This window comes from Grus americana, chromosome 2, assembly GCF_028858705.1.
Source record: "Grus americana isolate bGruAme1 chromosome 2, bGruAme1.mat, whole genome shotgun sequence".
Lineage (NCBI taxonomy): Eukaryota > Metazoa > Chordata > Aves > Gruiformes > Gruidae > Grus > Grus americana.
The window spans coordinates 6,280,790-6,303,440 of record NC_072853.1 but is presented as its reverse complement, the minus strand read 5'-3'; the positions used below and the strand labels follow the sequence as shown (position 1 = coordinate 6,303,440).

The window sequence follows — 22,651 nt, the reverse complement described above, 5'->3', positions numbered from 1 at the left end:
GCAAAAAATATAGACAAAGTGCCACTACTACAGTTATACCCTCCTGTCTGGGAAGCTTTGATACAGGGCTGCCTGTGTAGTAACACCAGCTATACCCAGCCCACTGCCCCAAAATGTAACACCTACAAAGACTGCCCTGCTCTTACCCCTACCGAAGGCGTATGTCAAACATCCTATGTGTCTGCACCCCCCACTCTAGTATGGGCATGCTCCGGTGGTCGCCTGTATTCTTGCCTACACCCAACTGTTCTCGGAATGGCCTGAACCTTAGTCATACCCTCCCTTTGCCCCATTTACCAAGAGGGACCTATACCCCACAAGTGGTGGGATCGCAGCCCCCTGGAGATAAAACCACTAAAAAAGGGAATGTGGCAAAAAGTGAAACGTGCCTAAGGTGGTAGCTAGAAGCACTATTTGTGATGGGGACTGCTTCTGTCAAAAATCAGCAGGCCATTCATGACCTAACTTTGCAAGTATCGATTCTAGCCAACTCCACATCTGACAGCCTGGAACTCTTGAAAGAACAAGTATACCAGCAAAACGACCACCAAAAATTGGGCTGTGCTAGACTTAATGCTGCTAAAGAAACAAGGCGTGTGTGGGATGCTGAACTTATCCATAGACAACTGCTGCATTTACATCCCAAATGTATCCATACCCCTCCAAGACCAAATCAACAAAATGAAAAGAGTAGCAAAGGACTCAGGCAATTGCTGCCACACTAAACACTAACTGGTTAGGAAAAATTTTCAATGCTTTCGGGTTGTCTCTGTCGAGGTAGTTAACGAGTCTTTTACAATCATTAATAATGGTTATAATTGTTGTTGGTTGTATTGTGATAAGTTGAGTTAAGCATATGGTGACACAGTCCATATCCACTGTAAAACATACTCCCTGAAACCCTGCTACTGAAACTGATGTTCCCCTAATCCCTGCCTGTGACCTTGCAATTGACATTCCCCCTCCACACCCTATCCGTGTCTCGGTTGTCCCCATAAACCCTGGGATGGCACCCACCTGTTTATCCGTTTTTAGTGTATATTGTTACTATAATGGTTATAGTTACGTGATTCATGGTTTCTGTTGTTAATTGACTTTTGATTGTAATGACATCTTTTAATAGTTGAAGGGCACTTACAGAATGATGATCCAAAACCTACCAACAACCACCCCCTTTTTACCTTTGGAGGCAAGAGTTGTGTGCCCCTTTTTACTTTTGGAGGCAAGAGTTGTGTGCACCTCCACTCTGAAGGAACTGGGTTGGATCATGACTGTGGTGACAGAGTGGAGTGTGGCAGGAGCACCCCCCTCCTCCCCATGGGTCTAGCAGCTCTGCACAGGGGGATACGGTGGCTAGTTTGGTGGGAAGCACGTGTGCTGCTGGGCACATATGCAGAGAACCCCCAGCAATGTACCCCAGATCCCTGAGCCCATGAGAGACCACCTTAGCCAATAAGTCTACCTAGGAGATCCCTCCACCAATGGGAGCCATATGTGACCATGACCAGGAGATGACCACAGCTCAGATCCAACCTAGGGTATAAAGGGATCCCCAGCAGAGACCCTCTTTGAGTGCTTCTCCTTGGAGCAGTGGGTCTGTGACCAGAAGCCCTCCCTTTGATCAGGATGCTGTCCAAAGTAACTTCCTGGGATTGAGTGTCCTCACCTTATAGGTGAGTGTTATGCACGTTTTGTGTCATCATTCTAAGCTTAGATTCAATCACACAGCATGTAGTATTAGTTCCCAACTGACATCCTGGACCTGTAAATAAGTTGTGTCTGCTGAAGCGTATGCAATAGAAGATGCCTGTTCAGTTTGACCATTCTATCTTTTTCCTGACCCCACTAAACTTATGTTTTAGAACATATTTTGTCAGCCTTAACGCTTCTGCGACACCGTGCAACCAGGAACTGTAGGAAGGGACCAGGTCTAGCTGTTCTCTCAGCAGCTTGTCCTGTATTTAAAGACAAGATTTGCTGCTGGTGATTATGCCATGCTTTCTCTAGGGATATGCACAGTGTGTAACAACGTGATAACACATTCTGAACACAGATAACTTCATCTGCCTCAATTAGTTGCTGTTTGCAAAGTGGTTTAGAGAGGAAAAGTGCCAGAAGAGCTGCAAAGCACCACAATCACCCTCACGTGAAAACTCGAAGAATAACTTCCCATTACCTAAGAACTGCACACAAGGAATACACTGGTTTTTTGAAACATCTTATAGTTATTTTATTACTAGAGATGCTCATTCAGTAATTTCCGTCACCCTCTCTTGTTTAGAATAATTGCACTGACACAGTCTATGCTGGCGTCATGTTTCTGGCTTGTTCTAGTTAAGTTCAGTGCTTTAAAAATGTGTCCCTTCACTTGTTCTTAAGTAATAAAATGTTGCAGCACGTACACATATATGCTTTCACAAGCCCGAGGGCTTAGACTCCCTTCCCTTACACGCACCGGCACAGACACACACACATATACACAGAGCTGAGTGATTTCCAGCGGTAGACACGGGTCCATCTGTAACTCAATGAATTAGGAGCTACAGAGTCAATATCTGAAGTGTAACTCTGTATAAATGTAAATCATGATAGGTGAAACTGAAGCTGCTTTCTGACATAATTCAGAAGTCATCAAAGCAGCAATGTAAATGTCACTTGAATTGGGGTGATATTTGCTTTCCTTAGAGGAGATAGTATCCAGATGTTAAGGGACAAAGGTTTATTTTTTGGTCAACAAAATACAACAGTTAGTCAAGTTTGGGCTTTTCATCTTTTTTTTTTTTAATTTTTTTAAGAAAAGACTTTCAAGGAACACACTTCCTTTCTACTCTGCCAGCACTAACTACCAACAAAGGATTGGAATGGAACCTGGAGTTAGTATTTTTAAAATATTAAAACTAATATTTTAACTTTAATTTTCTTAAATTTAAAACTAATAAATATGAAATTATTTTTTTAAGTTTTGGGATACAATCTTCCATGTTTTTCATGGCAATCATGAGCATTAAAAGGTTAATTTTAAATAGTACAAGAGTTTCTTGTATAATTGCCAGACTCCAGGAATCAAGTCTTAAAAAAAAGGAGTAAGACCTGAATCAAGAGCATAGACATTGTCAAAGGCTCAGCTACAAACTCTGGCACAGAAATATGACTAGAAGTGTCATTGATTGATATTAGGTATCACAAAGAAGCGTGTTTGGAGCCATGAGTTACAGAGGTACATTGCTTGCCAGCCTCTAAATCAGGGGAGACACAGTCCAACAAGATGATGGAGAGACTCCCATTAATGTCAGTGGTTTTGAAGAAGGCTGTAGAAGCCTGATTAACAAAAAATGTCACATGGTTTTAATTGATTTCCTGAGTGCTTAGCAGTCTTGAAAACTGAGGGTGGAAGAACAATGAAACCCCTGTATTTTATGAGATGTAGATGTTTGTATTATTTTATTCAGCTATCACAACCCATTGCTGACAAGACCACTACAAAGTGTCCAATGGTACTGGCTTTGTCTAAACATCCAAAATTTTATAGCCTTATTTAGTTACAAACATGTACATAAACACACCAGCTGACAAGCTCTTTCTTTTATGTTTTTAATCCCATTCTGTGTGACATTCTTAGATGATACTCATCACTAACGTCTGAGCAACTCTCAGTTGTGCTTCCATGAAGACCAATGTGTGTCATGTAATTTTCCTTTTATTCTCTCCCCTCAGGTAGAACTTGAGCACTGGAGTGTTTTCTATTTTAACTCTATACTCTTTGCACACACAAACATAGTATTGTGTGCTCTTGTCAGAAATGCCAGATCAGTTCTAAGATGCCTGACCCTTGCAGATAATCTCCTGTCCCATAGGGGTTCACTGCACTGCTCCGGTCAGGTCCTTCATGCAGGGCAGAGTAGAAAGGAAGTGTGTTCCTTGCAAGTTTTTTTTGTTTGTTTGTTTGTTTGTTTTAAAAAAGATGAAAAGGGATGATCCTTCATGCAGGTGCATTTTCCATTTCTGACACAAAGGTCTACTTTGCAAGAAAAGAAGAAAAGAAAAGAAAAGAAAAGAAAAGAAAAGAAAAGAAAAGAAAAGAAAAGAAAAGAAAAGAAAAGAAAAGAAAAGAAAAGAAAAGAAAAGAAAAGAAAAGAAAAGAAAAGAAAAGAAAAGAAAAGAAAAGAAAAGAGAAGAGAAGAGAAGAGAAGAGAAGAGAAGAGAAGAGAAGAGAAGAGAAGAGAAGAGAGAAGAGAAGAAAGAGAAGAGAAGAGCAGAGCAGAGCAGAGCAGAGCAGAGCAGAGCAGAGCAGAGAAGAGAAGAGAAGAGAAGAGAAGAGAAGAAAAGAGAAGAGAAGAGAAGAGAAGAGAAGAGAAGAGAAGAGAAGAGAAGAGAAGAGAAGAAAAGAAAGAAGAGAAGAGAAGAGAAAAAAGAAAAAATTGCCGATCAACATGTTCAATCCTGAGCTTCAGAACCTTGCCTACATTCTGGTCACAGGCTGCAAAGCACTCTGAAAACAAAGTGATCCTCTTCTTTCTACACCAGCTTCCTATATAATCCAGTGTCCAGCGCGCAAGAAAGACGGTCCCCTGTACAAGAAAGACATGGACCTCTTGGAGCGAGTGCAGAGGAGGCCACAAAGATGATCAGAGGGCTGGAGCACCTCTCCTATGACGACAGGATGAGAGAGTTGGGGTTGTTCAATTTGGAGAAGAGAAGGCTCCGGGGAGACCTTATAGCAGCCTCCCAGTACCTAAAGGAGGCCTACAAGAAAGGTTTTTACAAGAGGATTTACGAGGGCATGTAGTGATAGGATGAGGGGTAATGGTTTTAAACTGAAAGAGGGTAGATTTAGATTAGATATTAGGAAGAAATTCTTCACTATGAGGGTGGTGAGGCACTGGAACAGGTTGCCCAGAGAAGTTGTGGATGCCCCATCCCTGGAAGTGTTCAAGGCCAGGCTGGATGAGGCTTTGGGCACCCTGGTCTAGTGGAGGGTGTCCCTGCCCATGGCAGGGGGCTTGGAACTGGATGATCTTTGAGGTCCCTTCCAACCCAAACCATTCTATGACTCTGATTCTATAATCTGTTATGGTTATCGTCAGCAAGCATCCTAGGGACAGATAGACCAGTTATGGATAGATATATATATCTTTCATCAAAGGATAGTGAGCCATACTCTACAACAAGCTGTCATGTAACTGTTAACTTGTGTCTTGCCTAAGTTCACCTCTCCTTTCTCTGCTACTCACTGAACCATTATAGTGTGACACACTTATATGCAACAGATGGCTATGCATATTCTGTGCATTATGTTGTTACTTGATTATACACCATCTGGTTAATTGTACAATCAGCATTCATTACACAAAAATGGCAGAAAAGACACAAAGGGAACTGACCATAGTAGGTCACAGAAGAAGGAGCTCCAGCAGGCAAGGCACAGTTTTTGTCACTGTGCACTGGCTGCATTTCAGAGAAGACACACTAAGGTTCTCTGCCACACCTAGCATGTGAAACATTATCTCAGGGTCCTGGGTACTATCTATCCAGGCCCCTTATTTCTGAATCTAGATTGTACTAATTCTGTCATATTGCCTTGGTTAGCCAACCCATTAGAAGAGTTAGAGTTGGCCTTTAGCTCAGTTCTCTGCAAGAAGTGACACAGAACAGTTACCTAATGTATTTAGGGTAAGATGAGTCAGAGTGTTGCTTATTTGAAGGAGGAAGATAATGTCCAGATACAAGGGTATCCTACTTTCCACTGACTGTTTTGATCATCAGCCAGTGGAATTTGTTGAGATGCTGCTCTTCACCTGCAGAACAGTCTCATGTATGAGGCTTCACTCTAGTTAGTTTCAATCTGTTCCCCCTACCACTGGCACTGGACATCCCACCTCTCTTCAGCAGCCACAGTGTGCCTGAAATTTAAAGATGGCTACACTAACTAATTGAGAGAATTGTCTTCACTAACTGTCATGAAAATAACTCATCATACATGATTCTCCTGAAGGTGGACATTGGCTACACTTTGGGACTTTGATGTTTAGCTCACTGAACGCCAGCAGTTAAGCTACTTTCATGAGTGTGGGTTTGGGCTTGTGTTGGGTTTGCGTGGCACGGTTTTGGTAGCGGGGGGGCTACAGGGGTGGCTTCTGTGAGAAGCTGCTAGAAGCTCCCCCTGTGTCTGATAGAGCCAATGCCAGCCGGCTCCAAGACGGGCCCGCCGCTGGCCAAGGCCAAGCCAATCAGCGCCTCTGTGATAACATATTTAAGAAGTAGAAAAACACTTAGAGGGAGAGAGCTTTTGCAGCCGGAGAGAGGAGTGAGAAGATGTAAGAAACTCTGCAGACACCAAGGTCGGTGAAGAAGGAGGGGGAGGAGGAGCTCCAGGCGCCGGAGCAGAGATCCCCCTGCAGCCCGTGGTGAAGGCCATGGTGAAGCAGGCTGTCCCCCTGCAGCCCATGGAGGAAGGATGAGGGGGTGTAGAGATTCCACCTGCAGCCTGTGGAGGACCCCACGCCGGAGCAGGTGGAGGCACCTGAAGGAGGCTGTGGCCTGTGGGAAGCCCACGCTGGAGCAAGTTCCAGGCCGGACCGGTGGACCCGTGAAGAGGGGAGCCCACTCCAGGGCAGGTTTGCTGGCAGGACTTGTGACCCCGTGGGGGACCCCACGCTGGAGCAGTTTGCTCCTGAAGGTCTGCACCCCGTGAGAGTGACTCCATGCTGGAGCAGGGGAACGATGAGAGGAGTCCTCCCCCTGAGGATGAAGAAGCGGCAGAAACAACGTGAGATGAACTGACCGTAACCCCCATTCCCCGTCCCCCTGTGCCGCTGAGGGGGGGAAGGTTGAAGCCGGGCGTGAAGTTGAGCCCGGGAAGATGGGAGGGGTGGGGGGAGGTGTTTTAAGATTTGATTTTATTTCTCATTCCTCTACTCTGTTTTGCTTAGTAATAAATTAGATGAATTCCCTAAGTTCGGTCTGTTTTGCTCGTGACGATAATTAGTGAGTGATCTCTCCCTGTCCTTATCTCAACCTGCAAGCATTTCGTTATGCCTTTTCTCCCCTGTTTGGTGAATGAGGGGAGTGAGAGAGCGGCTCTGGTGGGCACCTGGCCTCCAGCCAGGGTCAACCCACCACAGGGCTACACTAGTTTCAGTCCTGTCAGTTTAGTGCAGCAGGTTCTCAACTATCACTGCAGGACCATGTAGACAGTCATTGCCTTCTTACTCCTGAGCTTTTTTTTTTGCTTTTTTTTTTTTTGTCTTGGAATGTATCTGATGCTACCTTTAAGGTCTGTTCAAGAGTCACAGAAATAATATGTCTTCATGCCAAGAAAAAAGTCAGTTCTGTCATACATCTGTTCCAAGGGAGAACACTCATTATTGAAGAAATGCATTGCTTCAGCATGCCTGTTAGCACTCTTCCTTTTCTTTTCATTTCTTTTTTTTTTTTACTTCATTTATATTAAAGAGAATTCATGCATCATAAATGAACTAGGTAAGTATTTTCAAAATGACATAGATTTACAGTCTAAAAGTGATTTGTGTTTCATTACAGGTGAGAAGTTAGAAAGTAATAAGATTTGCCTCTGTGCTAGACTTTTTTTTTTTTTTTTTTCTTCCAGATCCTGACACTGTACCTCAAAGACACTGGGAAATAAGGTCTGAACCTCTGAATACGATGTGTATTTTCCAGGTATCCATCTCGACAAGAAAGGCATTGGTTGATTGCCAAACCCCAGTTTACTAAGGAAAGGAGCTGTTGCATTGTGTCTCTGAAGGAGATGATTTCATGACTAAAGCACACTGAAACACTGTTGTGCACTTGGTAGGCAACAGGGATGTTTTGACACATGAAAGCTTCATCTGTTAAGGTAGAATATCATGTTTTCAGCAGCTTTAAATGCTACTGATACTCGGATTATACTTGTAGGTGTTTGGAAACTGAGACCACTGATCTTTTCCCCAGGGCAACATTGCATTCATTTTAGAAGAAGCTGGACTTCATTTTTCCACTCATTTTTCCACTCATTTTTAATCATCACCACCCCTTACACACACAAACCACCAATGTAAGTGTTAGACACTTAACAAATTGCAGCCTGGAATTTGAGGAGTGAAAAGACTGATAAGCAGTTGATTCAGTCCTGTGATTGGTAACTAATGACTTACATTTATCCTTGTTTTATAATACATCTTTGCCAGAATCCCAGCATTATTAAGTCACTATTTCACCTTGTTTGTGCCCTCTCTTCCCTCACAGACTCCAAAAGTTAGTTACTCTGTGAATGCAGTAGTTGGGTTGTTTTTTTTCTTGTCAAATAGGTTTTGAAAAGCTTTACGAAAAAAAGGTGCAGAAGGATTGCTTCTGACAGAACCAGACAAATCAATTAATTGATCTCTGGCAGTCAGGGATAATTTTATTTCCTACTCTGTTAAGGAAAATCAGAATCAGTTAGCTAATTTCACTAGAGAAAATATCTGTCACCAGTTATTAAACAGCACATGATGAAGAGAATTAAGGATGGAATATTTAAAAATGTTTTTTTCTTCCAAAAATTGCATTACTTATTACTCAACCTTTAGAACTCTGGTATCAAAGAGCATTACAAATCCTTTGGTTTGACCAAAGAAAAGGTTCTTTCTTCCCCTACAGCAGCACCTACAGCATTTAACCTATGATGTCTATAAATACCGACATTGTATTTTTGTCCTTCAGAAGAAGACAAATTTAACACTAACTGACCAAAGTAAACTACTTGCAACACATAATTTACGGATGACTGTTCCTGTTATATATGCCATAAACACATAACCATAACAAATATTTACCAACACAAACCTGATTACTTTTATTTTGGAGTCTCTTTTTAATATTAACCATTCATACAGGTTAAGAAACATGATTCAAATATCATGAAGTGCAATTCAAATATATTAAGGAGTTTCCATTTTTCATGGGGACGGAGAGGTGGCAACTGGCGGTGTGTGCATACAGAATTCAAAATAGCTTCCAGTGCAATCAAAAATAGAACAGGACCATTACTGAACACCTCGTATTTTAAAGCACTTGGAATTTGTGGCTTATGGCCAGCAAATCATGTTCTTAATCAAGTTTGATTATTAACCATCACCTAACAGCTCCAGAAGGGCTGATGCTCCCACGATCCTCTAGCTAAACCTTGTCGATTTATTCACTCCTTTATTTGCATGGAGTGCACTTGTCCAACGGGCTCACTGTTGGCCCAGCCACACTCTCCCTAAAGGCACCGTCTTTAGAAGGAGAGTTAGGCAAGACTAATTGTTTTGGAAAACTGTCCTTATTTCTGCACAGTTACAGAGTTCCAACCCAGAAATTTCAACCTTATGTCAATTAGGCATACAGAAGCATGACTGCTATGTATTTGTGGAGATACATAATCAGGTTTTTATTATGTTTTTTATTTTGTTTTTGTACCAAAGTATTAAGAGGAAAAGTAGGCAACATAAATTATTATTAATACTCTTCATTGTTGTTCTTGCTTTTGTTGTTAAAAAACACAGCATGTTGGGTTCCCACAGAAATTAAGATTCATTTCAGCTCCACTGTTATCCTGATAGACAACCTTTCATAAATCACCTTTCTGGCCTTCAGCAGGACAGAATGATATTGACTCCATTTACAAGGCACTCAGAAAAGAAAAACACTAGTTAAATAGAAAATTCCCATCATTATTACTTCTACCACCCTCTCACCCAGGGAGACTATATGTCAATCCAAGATATCCCAGGTGTCTATAATGAATATTAACAGTGAAAATAGGAGAAAAAATGAAAAGCATGCCCAAGTTAAAATGAAATTTTGCACGCTCATCTATTCCTTTTCTTCACACTTTCATGCTACTGTGATAGGGGCTACTGAGTGGATGAAGCCAGCCAGAGGATACTGATCAGCAAATATGAAATACAATAAAGGATTTTGTTGGAAATGCAAAGGTTAAAACTATAGAATGAAAGCAAATGTACTACTGTGCAGGATATATAGTAAGAAAATTACTGTAAACAAATTAATGCAGTATAACCTATAGTACCATGTGTTTGGAATATTAATCAGTAAAGCAAGGTAAGTGTCAGTGGGGAAAAAAGCAAGGGTAATTAGGAACTCATTAGTGTGACAGCAGAATATATTATCTGTGTTAGTGCTAGGTTTTCCCCCACACCAGAGATTTGATCTGACTGTCAAAGCCAAAGAAAGGATTTTACAGAAATTATTGAATGCAAAAGCAGACTGATATGACAAAACCCAGGCAGCTCATCACATGGTAACATAAGAAGTGGGAAGATTCCTGGCTAACCTCTGAACATCCTACTGTCTAAGTCAAAAAAATCACTGAACCCACAGATGGATGTGGATTTTCAAATGTGAGGAAGTTCATCAGAAGCCAAGAAAAAAATCTATAGTTAGGACTGTCTTCTAAGGTCATAAGGACTGGAATACACAGGAGACTTCTTTTATAGCTCAGATAAACCAAACACCTCAAGCACAGAGGATATTTTTTTTCCCTATTTAACACAAGTATTTGGTATAGTCAGAATGCTGTCTAACATAAAGTTGTGAATATTCACTTAGAGACGTGAACAGGATGACAGATGTCAGCTGTTAAAACAAAACAGAGATGTGTTTCCTTCCTTCAAGTTCACAGCATCTTTTCCACATAGTTCAGCACAGTAAAAAAAAAAAATGAGAAGCTTGTATACAGATGGAAACATCTCTACCTAATCCATCTCAATACCTGAAACAATGCCATAGTTTTCTTTCTTGAAATGGTGCTTGAGATAGACAAATCAGCTGTGAACCACCCCTGTGCCAAGCTAAGGCTCGAAAGAGAATACCTAGTGTTCTGTATACATCAATCCTCATAGATGAAATAAAATAATATTCCACTAGACCCACTATCATCCATGAAGTACATTCTTTTGATCCATCTGGGTCTTCTGGTCTCCTCAAAAAGTATTTCAGCTTCTTATCTTCCTGACTGAAAAGCACCTGTGGGGTCCAATGTGCAAACAGAATAACAACTCACACTTGGTTAGGCTTCTCCACAGCCACTGGGTTGTTACAAAAGCTATTAGGATAGAGGTGCAAAACAACAGGGGCAAAAGTTTCAGTAACCCACAGGTTCTACATGTTCTTCTAACTTACAGGGATATGGAAAAACAATGTGGCCACTAGAACCAGAGCTTTAGGCAAACATGAGTATTCATGTTCCGTTCTGAAACGGTGGGAATTGGCTAAATTTCATTAAAAGAATATAGTCATTAGATTTACGACCCTAAAATGAACATGTTTTCATTATAGTTCAGAGCAGCTATCATTTAGCACAGAGGCTCAACACCCATCCAGAAGCATTTAAAGCAGCTATTGTGCTTATATCTGAACAGATGCTTAAAATAATTTGGAGCATTACAACATGGTATTACAAAAACAAGTCAGTCAGTCTGACTTTATAGCGAAAGTAATGTACATTGATCTTCCTTGACAGCGATGAAAGCCCAATGACATCCTTCCTTGCCCCGGAGATTGCATGAAATATAACTGCATTTGGCAGAAAACAACCTGGTTTGGAGTTTAACTTTTTTCTCTAAACTGCTCCTCTGTAATCAGCTGCAAATTAATGGAATGATCAACTCACCCTCTCTGGAAGAGGTCCACATTATGGAATTTGTGTAGCTCCACAGAAAACTCGACCGTTCCCTGGACCTCAGACATGATTTTTTCAGGTCATCACCTAAACAACACATATATATACAGGCATTATAAACATTCAAAGTATTTTGCTTAACAGATCCATGAATGGATTACTACATTTTATTTGGCATCTTGGGTTCATGCAAAGCTTGAAATTGACTGAAATCAGCTGGAATCGTTCCAATGACATTATTGGGCTCCATCTTCAGGAAGACTTGCTAAAAGCCAGATCAAAGCAGTAATTAAGAGAGGTAAAAAGTCTAATTAAGCCTGAGGACAGAATGATAATATTATGGAAAGTATAAGAAGCAAAAAGTAAATAACATATTATGTGCAAGAATCTCAAAGCAAATTTTAATTAACTCTCTTGCTACTTTTGTATGGGAAATTGATTTTTTTCTTCTTCCCATTTTACCAAGTGGCAGATATCCAGGGTCAACACAGCTCATTTCTGTAAAAGCACAGGCCAAAAATACAAAAACCCTAGACAGATGAGAGCAGAATTTAGAATTCTCTTGCTTTTGACCCCTCCTATGACTTCACTAAAGTCCTGGAAGGGAAGCTTCTGAGGGAATATGAATAATTTAAAGATTAGTGAAAGGAAGAGATTCTTCTAAGGAAAATGCTGACAATCAAAGCACCTAATATGCCACAACAGCCAGATCAGGATTTTGAAGCATTACAGCCATTTACAGATCATATCTCATATGTTCATTGAATCAGAATAATTCAGGTTGGAAGGGATCTCAGGAGGTCATACCTTACTCCAGGAAGCTTTGCAAAATTAAGTTTCCAAACCAGCACTATTTAATACACCAGTGTAAACCCTTAACATTTCCCTAATAGCAGCAGAGGCAAGCCAAGGGCTTTTACAGCTTTTGGGCAGATTTTGAATTTTCTATTTACCCTTTCCTCCTTTTCTCTCTGCAAGTCTACTTCAGTCAATCTGCAAGCTGTCTGGAAATTGTCTATAGCATCATTAAGACAGAGATCAGATTTGTTTGATTAACACATAAGCATCATTTTGGTAGCTGTTTCACAGCAACCAAGTACAATATCTGAGGAAGACCCATGTCAGAGCTATTAATAATTCCCTATCTGAGACATATGGGGCTTTAAGGGGACATCCAGCTCAGACTGCAAAGTGGAGAATTTCTCTGTATGTGCTAACCAGTAGTTTCCACGGCACTCAAAGATCCGACCATTTCCTCCAATGAAGCAGGAGTGAGGAGGAGTTTGATACATGAAGTCCTCAGAATAGCATTAGGCTGTAGCCTTCTGATAAGTCTCAATGCTCAGTCCTGAACAGTAATTTTCTGACTGGCTGGCTTATTACACCGATTATTTTAAACTATGCTTGCTTTCTGGCTATCCTCTCAAGCACTACCATTTTTCAAAAAGAGCTCATTCCAAAGTTAAAAAGTTGTTAATTTTTCATTCACTCTCTTCAAAAACAAACATTGCAGATACTGACTCTGGAATGACAAGAATGGGACAGAAGATGTATGTAATGCATGGAATATATGTCAATAACTCTAAGGGACAATTGCTAAGCTACCCATCTGATATACCTCCAAGGTAAGGAACTCTACATTAACTTGTGTCAGGCCATGATTTAGGAGCAGTGAAGGTAAACTCAAATGTTGTCACTTGACAAAGTACTATTCTTTTTTTCTCTCTCTTTTTCCCCCCACCCCCTTCCATTTGAACAGGAATGAGAATAATCCTTTCTTGGTTTGCCTTTCTGCGCAAACAAGTTGTATACTGTTTATAAGGCATGTATATCACATATCCACCTGGTTATGTATGTGGTAGTCTTGTCTGAGTGTACAGTATCAAAGCAAAGCAGACTGTGTGTGGGAAGCCAAGAGAAAACCACGCAATACCACAAAGTAATACTCTGACATGGTATTTAGCCTTGAGAAGAGTGCTAATTGGAAGAATTGCCTCTAGATAAATCTGCGTGTTATGCTGAGGCACATTTCCCTAGACCAAAAGCTCATGATCAAAGGAAATTCCATGCTTCTGAAGACACCAGTATAAAGAGGAGAGGTGTGAATGGGTGGCCAGCCCATGGTGACCAATATTGTCAAAGATAGAAAGAATGACGTGAAGCTAAGCTTAGGCAGGGTAAGTGAAAAATTAAATACATGGATACACACACACAGATCTTCACTGTATTTACATTTTATGTTGCATGCTTTATATCTTTGCAAAAGAAATATAGAATTGTCCTGAAAGAAAACAAACAAACAAACAAATGTTTCTGTAACTTTATTTCCCTCACTGATCACCAGAATGAAAGAATAAAAAGCTACTACACCAGGCTGGACTTCCATGCACCCCACCGACACACCAGAGGATCAGAGTACCTAAATCTACGTCAGATGGCTATAGGGACTGAGCCCCCACCAGCAGGGCCTGGTACTTCAGGGAACACCTGAGAAGTACTAAAAGGGGCCTCTGGCACATCTTATCATCATGGCACTTAGCAAGGCTCAAATGAAACGTGCTCCCAGACATGGGCATCATGCTTCAATGAAAGAAGCTATGAAATTTGACAACACAGCTGCAGGCACCCCTGAATAAAGAAAACACAAGTGCTTAAAATGATGCACTAAGTTTTCACTGCTGTACCAGGTGCCTGCTTAAAGGAACCTAATCATATCCCTTCAAAATCCAGTGCTTGTGAAGGACCTCTGACCACCCTTACCCACTGGTCACTGTGTGGGACAACCTTGGGTTATAAATAGAGGAACGGTCGTAAAAATAGTACTGAAGGATGCCATTACATCAGCATTTTAAACACAATAGAGAATGTTGCCAGTACTGAAGTATCATCAATTTACCTAATAAGCAGTTTAAAGAAAAATACAGAGATGATTCTTGGGAAGGATTTAGTACATTTTTTTTTCTAAAATATCTGTTTCTAAGTCAAACCCTTTGCATTTTCCAGCAGAGGACTGAGGACTATACTAGTAAATATCCATGGGAAGCTACTAAAGCAACATGGGAAGTGTTTTGGTCATATGCTTCTGTAAAAGCACCCCATGATCTTCCACCCATCACTTCCAAAGCATTGGATTGTTTCATAAAGTGCTGTCATTGTCACTGGTTGTGCTGCACTGTCCTACACGCACCGATGCTACAAGTCACATCACCACTTTGACAGTTTGTCCTCCCAACCAGAGTTGGTGTCCTAGCAAGAGACAGTCAATTTCAATTGTCATTTTACTTGTAGCAAGGAGACACTAACTGAAAATCAGAATCCTTTATATAAATAAAGCCCTATGAAAATCTATATGTTTAAAGATTGGAGACTGTCTCACTTGCATTTTTAAAGGAAGGTTTGATTTTACTCCCCACATCTCCACTGCTGTCAGTGGAGATACCTTCTGGATTGGAGATTGTTTAACATATGATGCTGGCCAACTGCAACAGCTTTATTCAGCTTTATCCTCCATTGCAATCTTTTTGACTCACAGTTTTTGTGCTAATGACATTTTAGAGATAGAGTCAAATGACCCAGCCTTCTGACAGCAGGTGATTAGTTGGTTTGGTCCCACACACACACCCCTGTTAAATACCTTGAAGCTAAAAATGAGTCTGACATTCCCTGCTGAGATAATAGCAATCAGCATCAACCCAGCTAAAGAGAATAGAGGAAGGTGAGATGGGGAGAGCGCAGGGTGGAAATAAGGACAGGACACTGCATACCCTGACACTCCATGAACTTTCTAGCATTTGTGCAATTACATCTGAGTAAAAAATAAGCCAGACATTTATTTAGTGCTTTCAACATTCTTGTCCATCTCCATCACAGAAGCCAGGAAAAAAAAAAAAAAGGAAAAAAAAACCTCCAAAAAAATGCACCAAGGACAAAAGAACAAAACACCATGTGATAAAGGGCAATGACTCATAAAGCTAGAAACATTTATTTAGGAGAATAAAGCTGCCTCTCAAGAAACACAGCGCATACTATCTCCAGGATAGCACCACTGTCCTTACTGCTTTTAAAGCATCTTTTATTTTACTGTGAATTTCTTCTGATGTTTGTTGCTAGCTGGGCATTTCAATTTGTTAGTTTATTTGGTTATTTATTTATTAAGAGTTCCTTGGTTAAGCATGCAGAATAAAATCACAGCGAGATAATCTTATTCTTCTCTCCACAAATGCCTTCACCTACTGTAAAATTTTAAGTAAGAAACAGAGGAGCACCATAGAAGGAGGACAAAAACCACACACTAATTTGCTCTGAGACCAAAGCATTAGGAGAATAAGCACATTCATTAGACCAAGTATCTTTTGTTGTTCTTGTTTTTCTTTATTAATTAAATTACTCCAGTGTTCACCTTCACGAAGCTGAACTGGATCCCAGTTCTTAGGGCAGTGATTGCACCTCAATAGCCTTTTCTGAGCCTATATCAATTGCTTGAGTCAAAGCACTCACAAAGTCAGTAAGTCCTTTCACTACCACATTGTCATTGACTGTTCCCAGTTTACAGAACCTGTCATTGTTTCTGCCAGGACATTAGTAAAATGGGAGAAGTGAGGTCTTCAGCAAAACAGTTATTTCAAAAGTTAACACCTCATTCTGTTAAAATAAATCAAGCCAGTAATTTTCCTCTAAGATTGTGGGTGATGGTAAGATATCTCTTTTACACTTTTAAAAGGAGCCAATCTAAATAAAGTACTAAAGATACAAAGAAATTACAAGGTTGTTTAGCAAAAATATTACACAAGTAGCTATAACAGTTTATATTTTACCTTTTCTCAGCACAAATCACTGACAGGGCCTAGAACCTGGATCTCCCATAAGTAATATATTTCTAGAGTATTCTAGGGTAGAGGTGGCATTGGATTTTATTCAGAATACTGTTCTTTTCCTTTCTTAAACCAGGTGTGGTGGTTTGGGGTTTTTTTTGTTTCCCCAGCACTGTTGAGGCTAAATAATTACAGGAACATAAACCTTTTACTTGAATTATTAAAAAATTTCCTTTATCCTGAGACATATGTGTCAACCCTGGGGAAACTACCAAAGATTATGGTTTTACTTCAGCTAAGTGATTCAAGTATGAGTTTATGTCCCTTTGACTTGTTGAATTAGACCTTTCATCTTACTATAGCACAGTCAACAAGCTGGAGCATTTACCCTGAGTCATGGAAAGCCAATGAAGTATGTGATCCCTCAAGACTTGCCTTTTGCCACAGCTTTAACAGTAACAGAAAAACACTGCCTGGTATTCAGTTTCTGATTTTCAAGTACAAGCATGGCAGCAGATTGAGAAAATACCTACACTCAGTGAAAAAGAGGTATCATCTCACTCAACAATCTGCAGTGAAGTTGCAAGCAAAAAAATATATACAATAAAATTTGCTTAGATGATGCCCATATGCAATTTAGAACTCAGCCAGAAGTCTTGTTAGTTTTCTAAATGCACTTTCAAAACCCACAATTTTTGGGTCAGTGCTTGTGTGTGATTTTTCTGTTTGTTTTAATAAGTATTACCATTAAAGACTTCAGTCTCAAGTCTTCCTCAGAAATCACATTACTCTTAGCCATGAGAAACCTAATGCTCTGTTTAGTCATGGAAGAATCAGGGATTACTTTGTAAGATTTCCAGTCTTTACAATCACCTAACATCACCCAGTATAGTTTACAATATGAGATAGTATCACAGCACAAGATAGCAATAATGCCTTGCAGCTATTTCAGTAAGATTTTTAGATTTCCAGTCTGCTGTATTCCTTTGAATTTTTTCTTTGGTATGTAAGCCAAAATAAAGACTCGTGATACAGGTGAAGACAAATGCAAGGCACATCATAGTCTTGTTCAAGCCTAGCTATTAAATGTGGTGTCCTGGTTTCTTGATAGAGTTAATTTTATTCCTAGCAGCTGATGTAGTGCTGTATTTTGGATTTAGGATGAGAATAATGTTGATAATGCACTGATGTTTTTAGCTGTTGCCAAGTAGTTAAGGACTTTTCAGCTTCTCACACTGCCCTGCCAATGAGAAGGCTGGGGGTGCCCAAGAAGCTGGGAGGGGACACAGCCAGGACAGCTGACGCCAACTGACCAAAGGGATATTCCATACTGTATGATGTCATGCTCAGTATCTAACTGGGAGGTGGGCCAGGAGGTGGGGCAGCTCAGAGTCTTGTAAAGGATCAGCTTTGGGTGGGGAGAACTTGTGCTCTTCATCACTTGTTTTGTTAATAATACTTATTATTATTATTTATTATTTATTTGTTTGTTTGTTTTGTCCTATTAAATCATCTTTATCTCAACTCATGGTTTTTTTTCTTTTCCATTTTCAATTCTCTCCCCCATACCACTGGGAGGAGGGGGGAGTAAGTGAACGGCTTTGTGGGTTTTTTTAGCTGTCTGTCAGGTTAAACCATGACACATGCTTTTTTTTCACCACATAAACATTTAGCTTAGTTCAACATGTTAAAGACTAATATTTTTTTTATACTTGTCGTGGTTTTACCCCAGCCGGCAGCTAAGCACCACGCAGCCGCTCACTCGCTCCCCCCCTCATCGGGATGGGGGAGAGAATTGGAAAAGTTAAAGTGAGAAAACTCGTGGGTTGAGATAAAGACATTTTAATAGGTAAAGCAAAAGCCGCGCGCACAAGCAAAGCAAAGCAAGGAATTCATTCACCACTCCCCATGGGCAGGCAGGTGTTCAGCCATCTCCAGGGAAACAGGGCCCTGTCACGCGTAACGGTTACTTGGGAAGACAAACGCCATCACTCCGAACGCCGCCACCCCCCCTTCTCTTCCCCCCAAGCTCCTTATAAACTGAGCATGACGTCATATGGTATGGAATATCCCTTTGGCCAGTTTGGGTCACCTGTCCTGGTTGTCTCCTCCCAACTTCTTGTGCACCCCCAGCCATCCCACTGGCAGGGCAGTGCAAGAAGCAGAAAAGGCCTTGGCTCTGTGTAAACACTGCTCAACAGTAAGTCCATAGAACAAAAACATCTCTATATTATCAACACTGTCTCCAGCACAAATCCAAAACATATCCCCACACTAGCTACTATGAAGAAAATCAACCCTCTCAGCTAAAACCAGGACAATACTCTAAAGAGCTAACTCAGTTTGGATGCAAGCCCTGAAAATAATCTTCTGATATTAAAAAAAAAAAAAAAAAGTTTGCTGTTTAATATTCTTTGGAAAATCAATATCCACAATTTTGTCAGAAGCATTAGACACATGTTTATAAAGAGTGCAACACCATGAATCATTTTTTCCAAGGTTCATTGATGGTTACCACCAAAATGTTATGAGAGACACAGAAGACAAATAATAAATGATCCTTTAAAAAAATTACTTATAACACAGTATTCAGAGTGGAGTAAATAAGAAAAGAGCTGGATTATTTTAAGGGTTTTTTTGTTTGGTGGGTTTTTTTTTTTTTCACTTACATACTCCAGTGTGGTTTGTCATTTGCCAGCACAACTGAAATTCACAAAGTACTGGTGGTACCTAGTTCACTAGGGACAGATATCCATTCAACCTCCAGCAAGAAAACCACTTATGTTGTTATGAGTAAAACCACTTGCACCTCACAGTTGAGAACCTTCACTCTAGATCAATAGCTTCAAATATACGGTCCATGTAGTCACGCGTGAAAACAGAGTGTACATAAGGGATCCAAAGAAAGTCACTTAGGAAAACAAGTCAACAGCTCACTTCAATTCCTCTCATGTTCTTTTCATGGGACCAATCCGCATTGGAGAATTTGCACTTTACCATATCCAAGAAGGGTGAAAAACAATGGTCTAAATTATACCCTTCATAGACTGGTAATTTCAAGGGTATTTAGATGGAGGAATAAATCTACTAGGGAAAAACCCAAAAATACCAGGTCGTGCCAGAGGATTTGTAGGGCAGAACTGAACAAGGGCCAGAGTAAATGTCAGGTGCCAGTAGGCTGCTCTTACGAGATATAAAGCCTTTGAGCTATTAGGCAGGATTAAATGTGAACACAGCTGTGCAAATTTAGGTCAGAACACTTGAAAAAAAGAATGAAGAGCAACCTCGATTTGTCCTCTGTTAGCACGTGCCTGTCAGGACACCAGTTCTGAGTTGAGCTCAGCACAAATCACTATCTGCTTACACCAGTTAATAACAACCTGCTGTTGCTATTGTGCACCAAACAAAACAGCAGGGAAAATTCAGACAGAAGAGGAAGGAGAGCAAAACAGAAGGAAAAAGGATAATACTAACTTTCACCTGGACTAGCTTCCCACTGCTACATAATCCTCTCTTCTTCACACCTTCCCTACCTCTTCCTTCCCCAACTTGTATTTCTTCTATATAAACTGCAAAAGAAAAAGAGATTTTAAAGTTTTATGCACAACTGAGAGATAGAAGTCCAAACTCCTAAGAATATCATCATCTTCAATCTGCAGCAGTTTTTGTGTCTTATTCCCACTGTTCACCTGAATCTTTTTTCTGATATTCCCATTGTCAGTCTTAGAAACACAAAATGCATCAAAAAGCAGCAAGTTATTTGAAACCTATTTAAGACACTCAGACAGAATTATCCATCGTTCTCACATTTACCTGTGCTCCTCTCACCAATAAAAGGAGCTATATTCTTCTCAGTCTGGGCTCTTTTGTTGGTTTCATACACAAAATTAGGGCTCTTTAGGACATGGACCATATATTATTTTCCTGTACTCATAAGAGAGCCCTGCAATACCTCTTTTTTTTTTTTTTTTTTTTTTAAGTCCTACTCAAGTTCATATATGACTGATCTCTAAACTGCATGGACATAGGTCTATACTAATTCCTTGGAAGTATATCAGGATCTTTGACCTCATTCAAATCTTTAGCAACACCTAAAGGTCAATTCTGTCTGTCTTCTGAATAAGCCACATCTGGGCGTGACAGCCAGTTGACCAAGATCCTCCTTGGAAAGAGGGGTCGGGTGCTGTAGGGCTGGAAAGGAGATATAAGATGGGTAAGATGCATCGTCTTGTACAAGCCATGTGGCTGTCTGATCCATGAGTAAAGGAGCTATCTGCTTTTGAGCACAAACTGTCATGTCAATAGAGACATCACCAAAGAAACCAAGTACATAACAGGCACTTGAACGTCACCATGATGCTACTAACTAGTGACAGCTAGTGAACTAGTGACAGCTAAGACAGTGAAAGGCTAATGGATTATATGTTTTTTGGGATTGTTCTGACTGCATTTCCATTTCTGGTCATGAAAAATTTCATGGCTCTGTCTACCTCCACTGTAAACTCAGCTGTCCTTGTCAGATTTTAAATGCTTATTTTGCATTTTGCCTGATCAAATTCACTACAGAGTTTCACACAGACAAGTTATAGTCTCCTTCAGATGTTCTGAGGACATTCTAAGTAAGCACATAGTTTACATTAATCGCACTGATTATCCTTGTTCGTGAAAAATTTAAAGCACAGACACTTGCCCATGAGATTAATGTCACTAATTAGAAATGCCTTCATATGTATGAGGTGTTTAGAGTCACACTATAGTCAACTGAGATCTAGCAAATACACTCAACAAGATTCATGCAGCCATTGACACCTACTTCTACTCTGACCACCCAGGGAGCTGAAGGTAACTTACTCGAGTGTAGCCATATAAGCCAAGTCCACATCTATTTAGGTGAATGTCATTCATAGCAAAATTGCAATTATAAACAGGATTTTGAATGTATCTGCAGAATCACACATGAAAAGAGTGAGAGAGGCAGAACGTGTGTGTCTGTATAGATATTATTGCCTTATATGTTTAAAAAGGATAAAGGGAAATAAACAAGTGACTCCTCAAAACAATGATACCATGTTTTGCCTTTTTTTTTCTCTACAACATTTTGCTTTTTATGATACAGATGTAGACATCTAGCTGGAATCAACATTCAGGGTATCACTGGATTGAAAGGTGTTCAGCACTCACAAGATAGGAAATGCCAAAGATGAGGCTGGCCGTGGAGTCTCCATTCTCCTCTTACTTAATACACATGCATTATGTTCTGATCAGACATTCATCTACAAAACCGCTTCTGCCTCTTCCAGTGCTCAGGACACACAAGTTTTGGGAATGTATCTTGATTTTTTAGAAGAGTCTCTTCTTTTTTTTCAGATTTCAGAAGATGCGTTATAAGGGAGTGTGGTGGGTTGACTCTGAGTGGACACCAGATGCCCACCAAAGCCACTCTATGAGCCCTCTCCTCATCTGGAAGGGGAGAGAAAATATAATGAAAAGCTTGTAGGTCAAGATAAGGACAGGGAGAGATCATTCACCAGTTACCGTCGTGGGCAAAACAGACTCCACGTGGGAAAATTAATTCAATTTATTGCCAATCAAATCAGAGTCAAGTAACAAGAAATAAAACCAAATCTTAAAAACACCTTCCCCCCACCCCTCCCTTCTTCCCAGGCTTAACTTCACTCCCAATTTCCCTACCTCCTCCCCATGAGTGGCGCAGGGGGACGGGGAATGGGGGTTGTGGTCAGTTCATCACACGTTGTCTCTGTCGCTGCAACCTAAATGATTCTATGCTTCTATGATTTCCCTGCTCCAGCATGTGATCCAACCCACAGCAGACAGTCCTCCACAAACTTCTCCAATGTGAGTCCTTCCCACGGGCTGCAGTTCTTCATGAACTTCTCCAGCATGGGTCCCCTCCCTGGGGTGCAGTCCTTCAGGACCAGACTGCTCCAGTGTGGGTCCCCCATGGGGTCACAAGTCCCGCCAGCAAACCTGCTCCAGCGTGGGCTTCTCTCTCCATGGGGCCACAGGTCCTGCCAAGAGCCTGCTCCAGCATGGGCTTCCCATGGGGTCACAGCCTCCTTTGGGTGTACCCACCTGCTCTGGTGTGGGGTCTTCCATGTGCTGCAGGTGGATATCTGCTCCACCATGGTCTCCTCCATGGGCTGCAGGGGATTCTCTG

The 22,651-nt window shown here is 40.7% G+C and overlaps 1 protein-coding gene across 1 annotated transcript in view; it reads right to left on the bottom strand.

Annotated features, from left to right (window-relative positions):
- FAM135B (family with sequence similarity 135 member B) overlaps positions 1 to 22,651 on the bottom strand; it is a 211,968-nt gene that overhangs the window by 137,383 nt on the left and 51,934 nt on the right. Inside the window, exon 2 of the mRNA XM_054818307.1 lies at positions 11,654 to 11,749. Coding sequence (XP_054674282.1) covers positions 11,654 to 11,730 — 77 coding nt within the window. The 5' untranslated portion in view covers positions 11,731 to 11,749. The remainder of the gene's footprint in view (positions 1 to 11,653; positions 11,750 to 22,651) is intronic.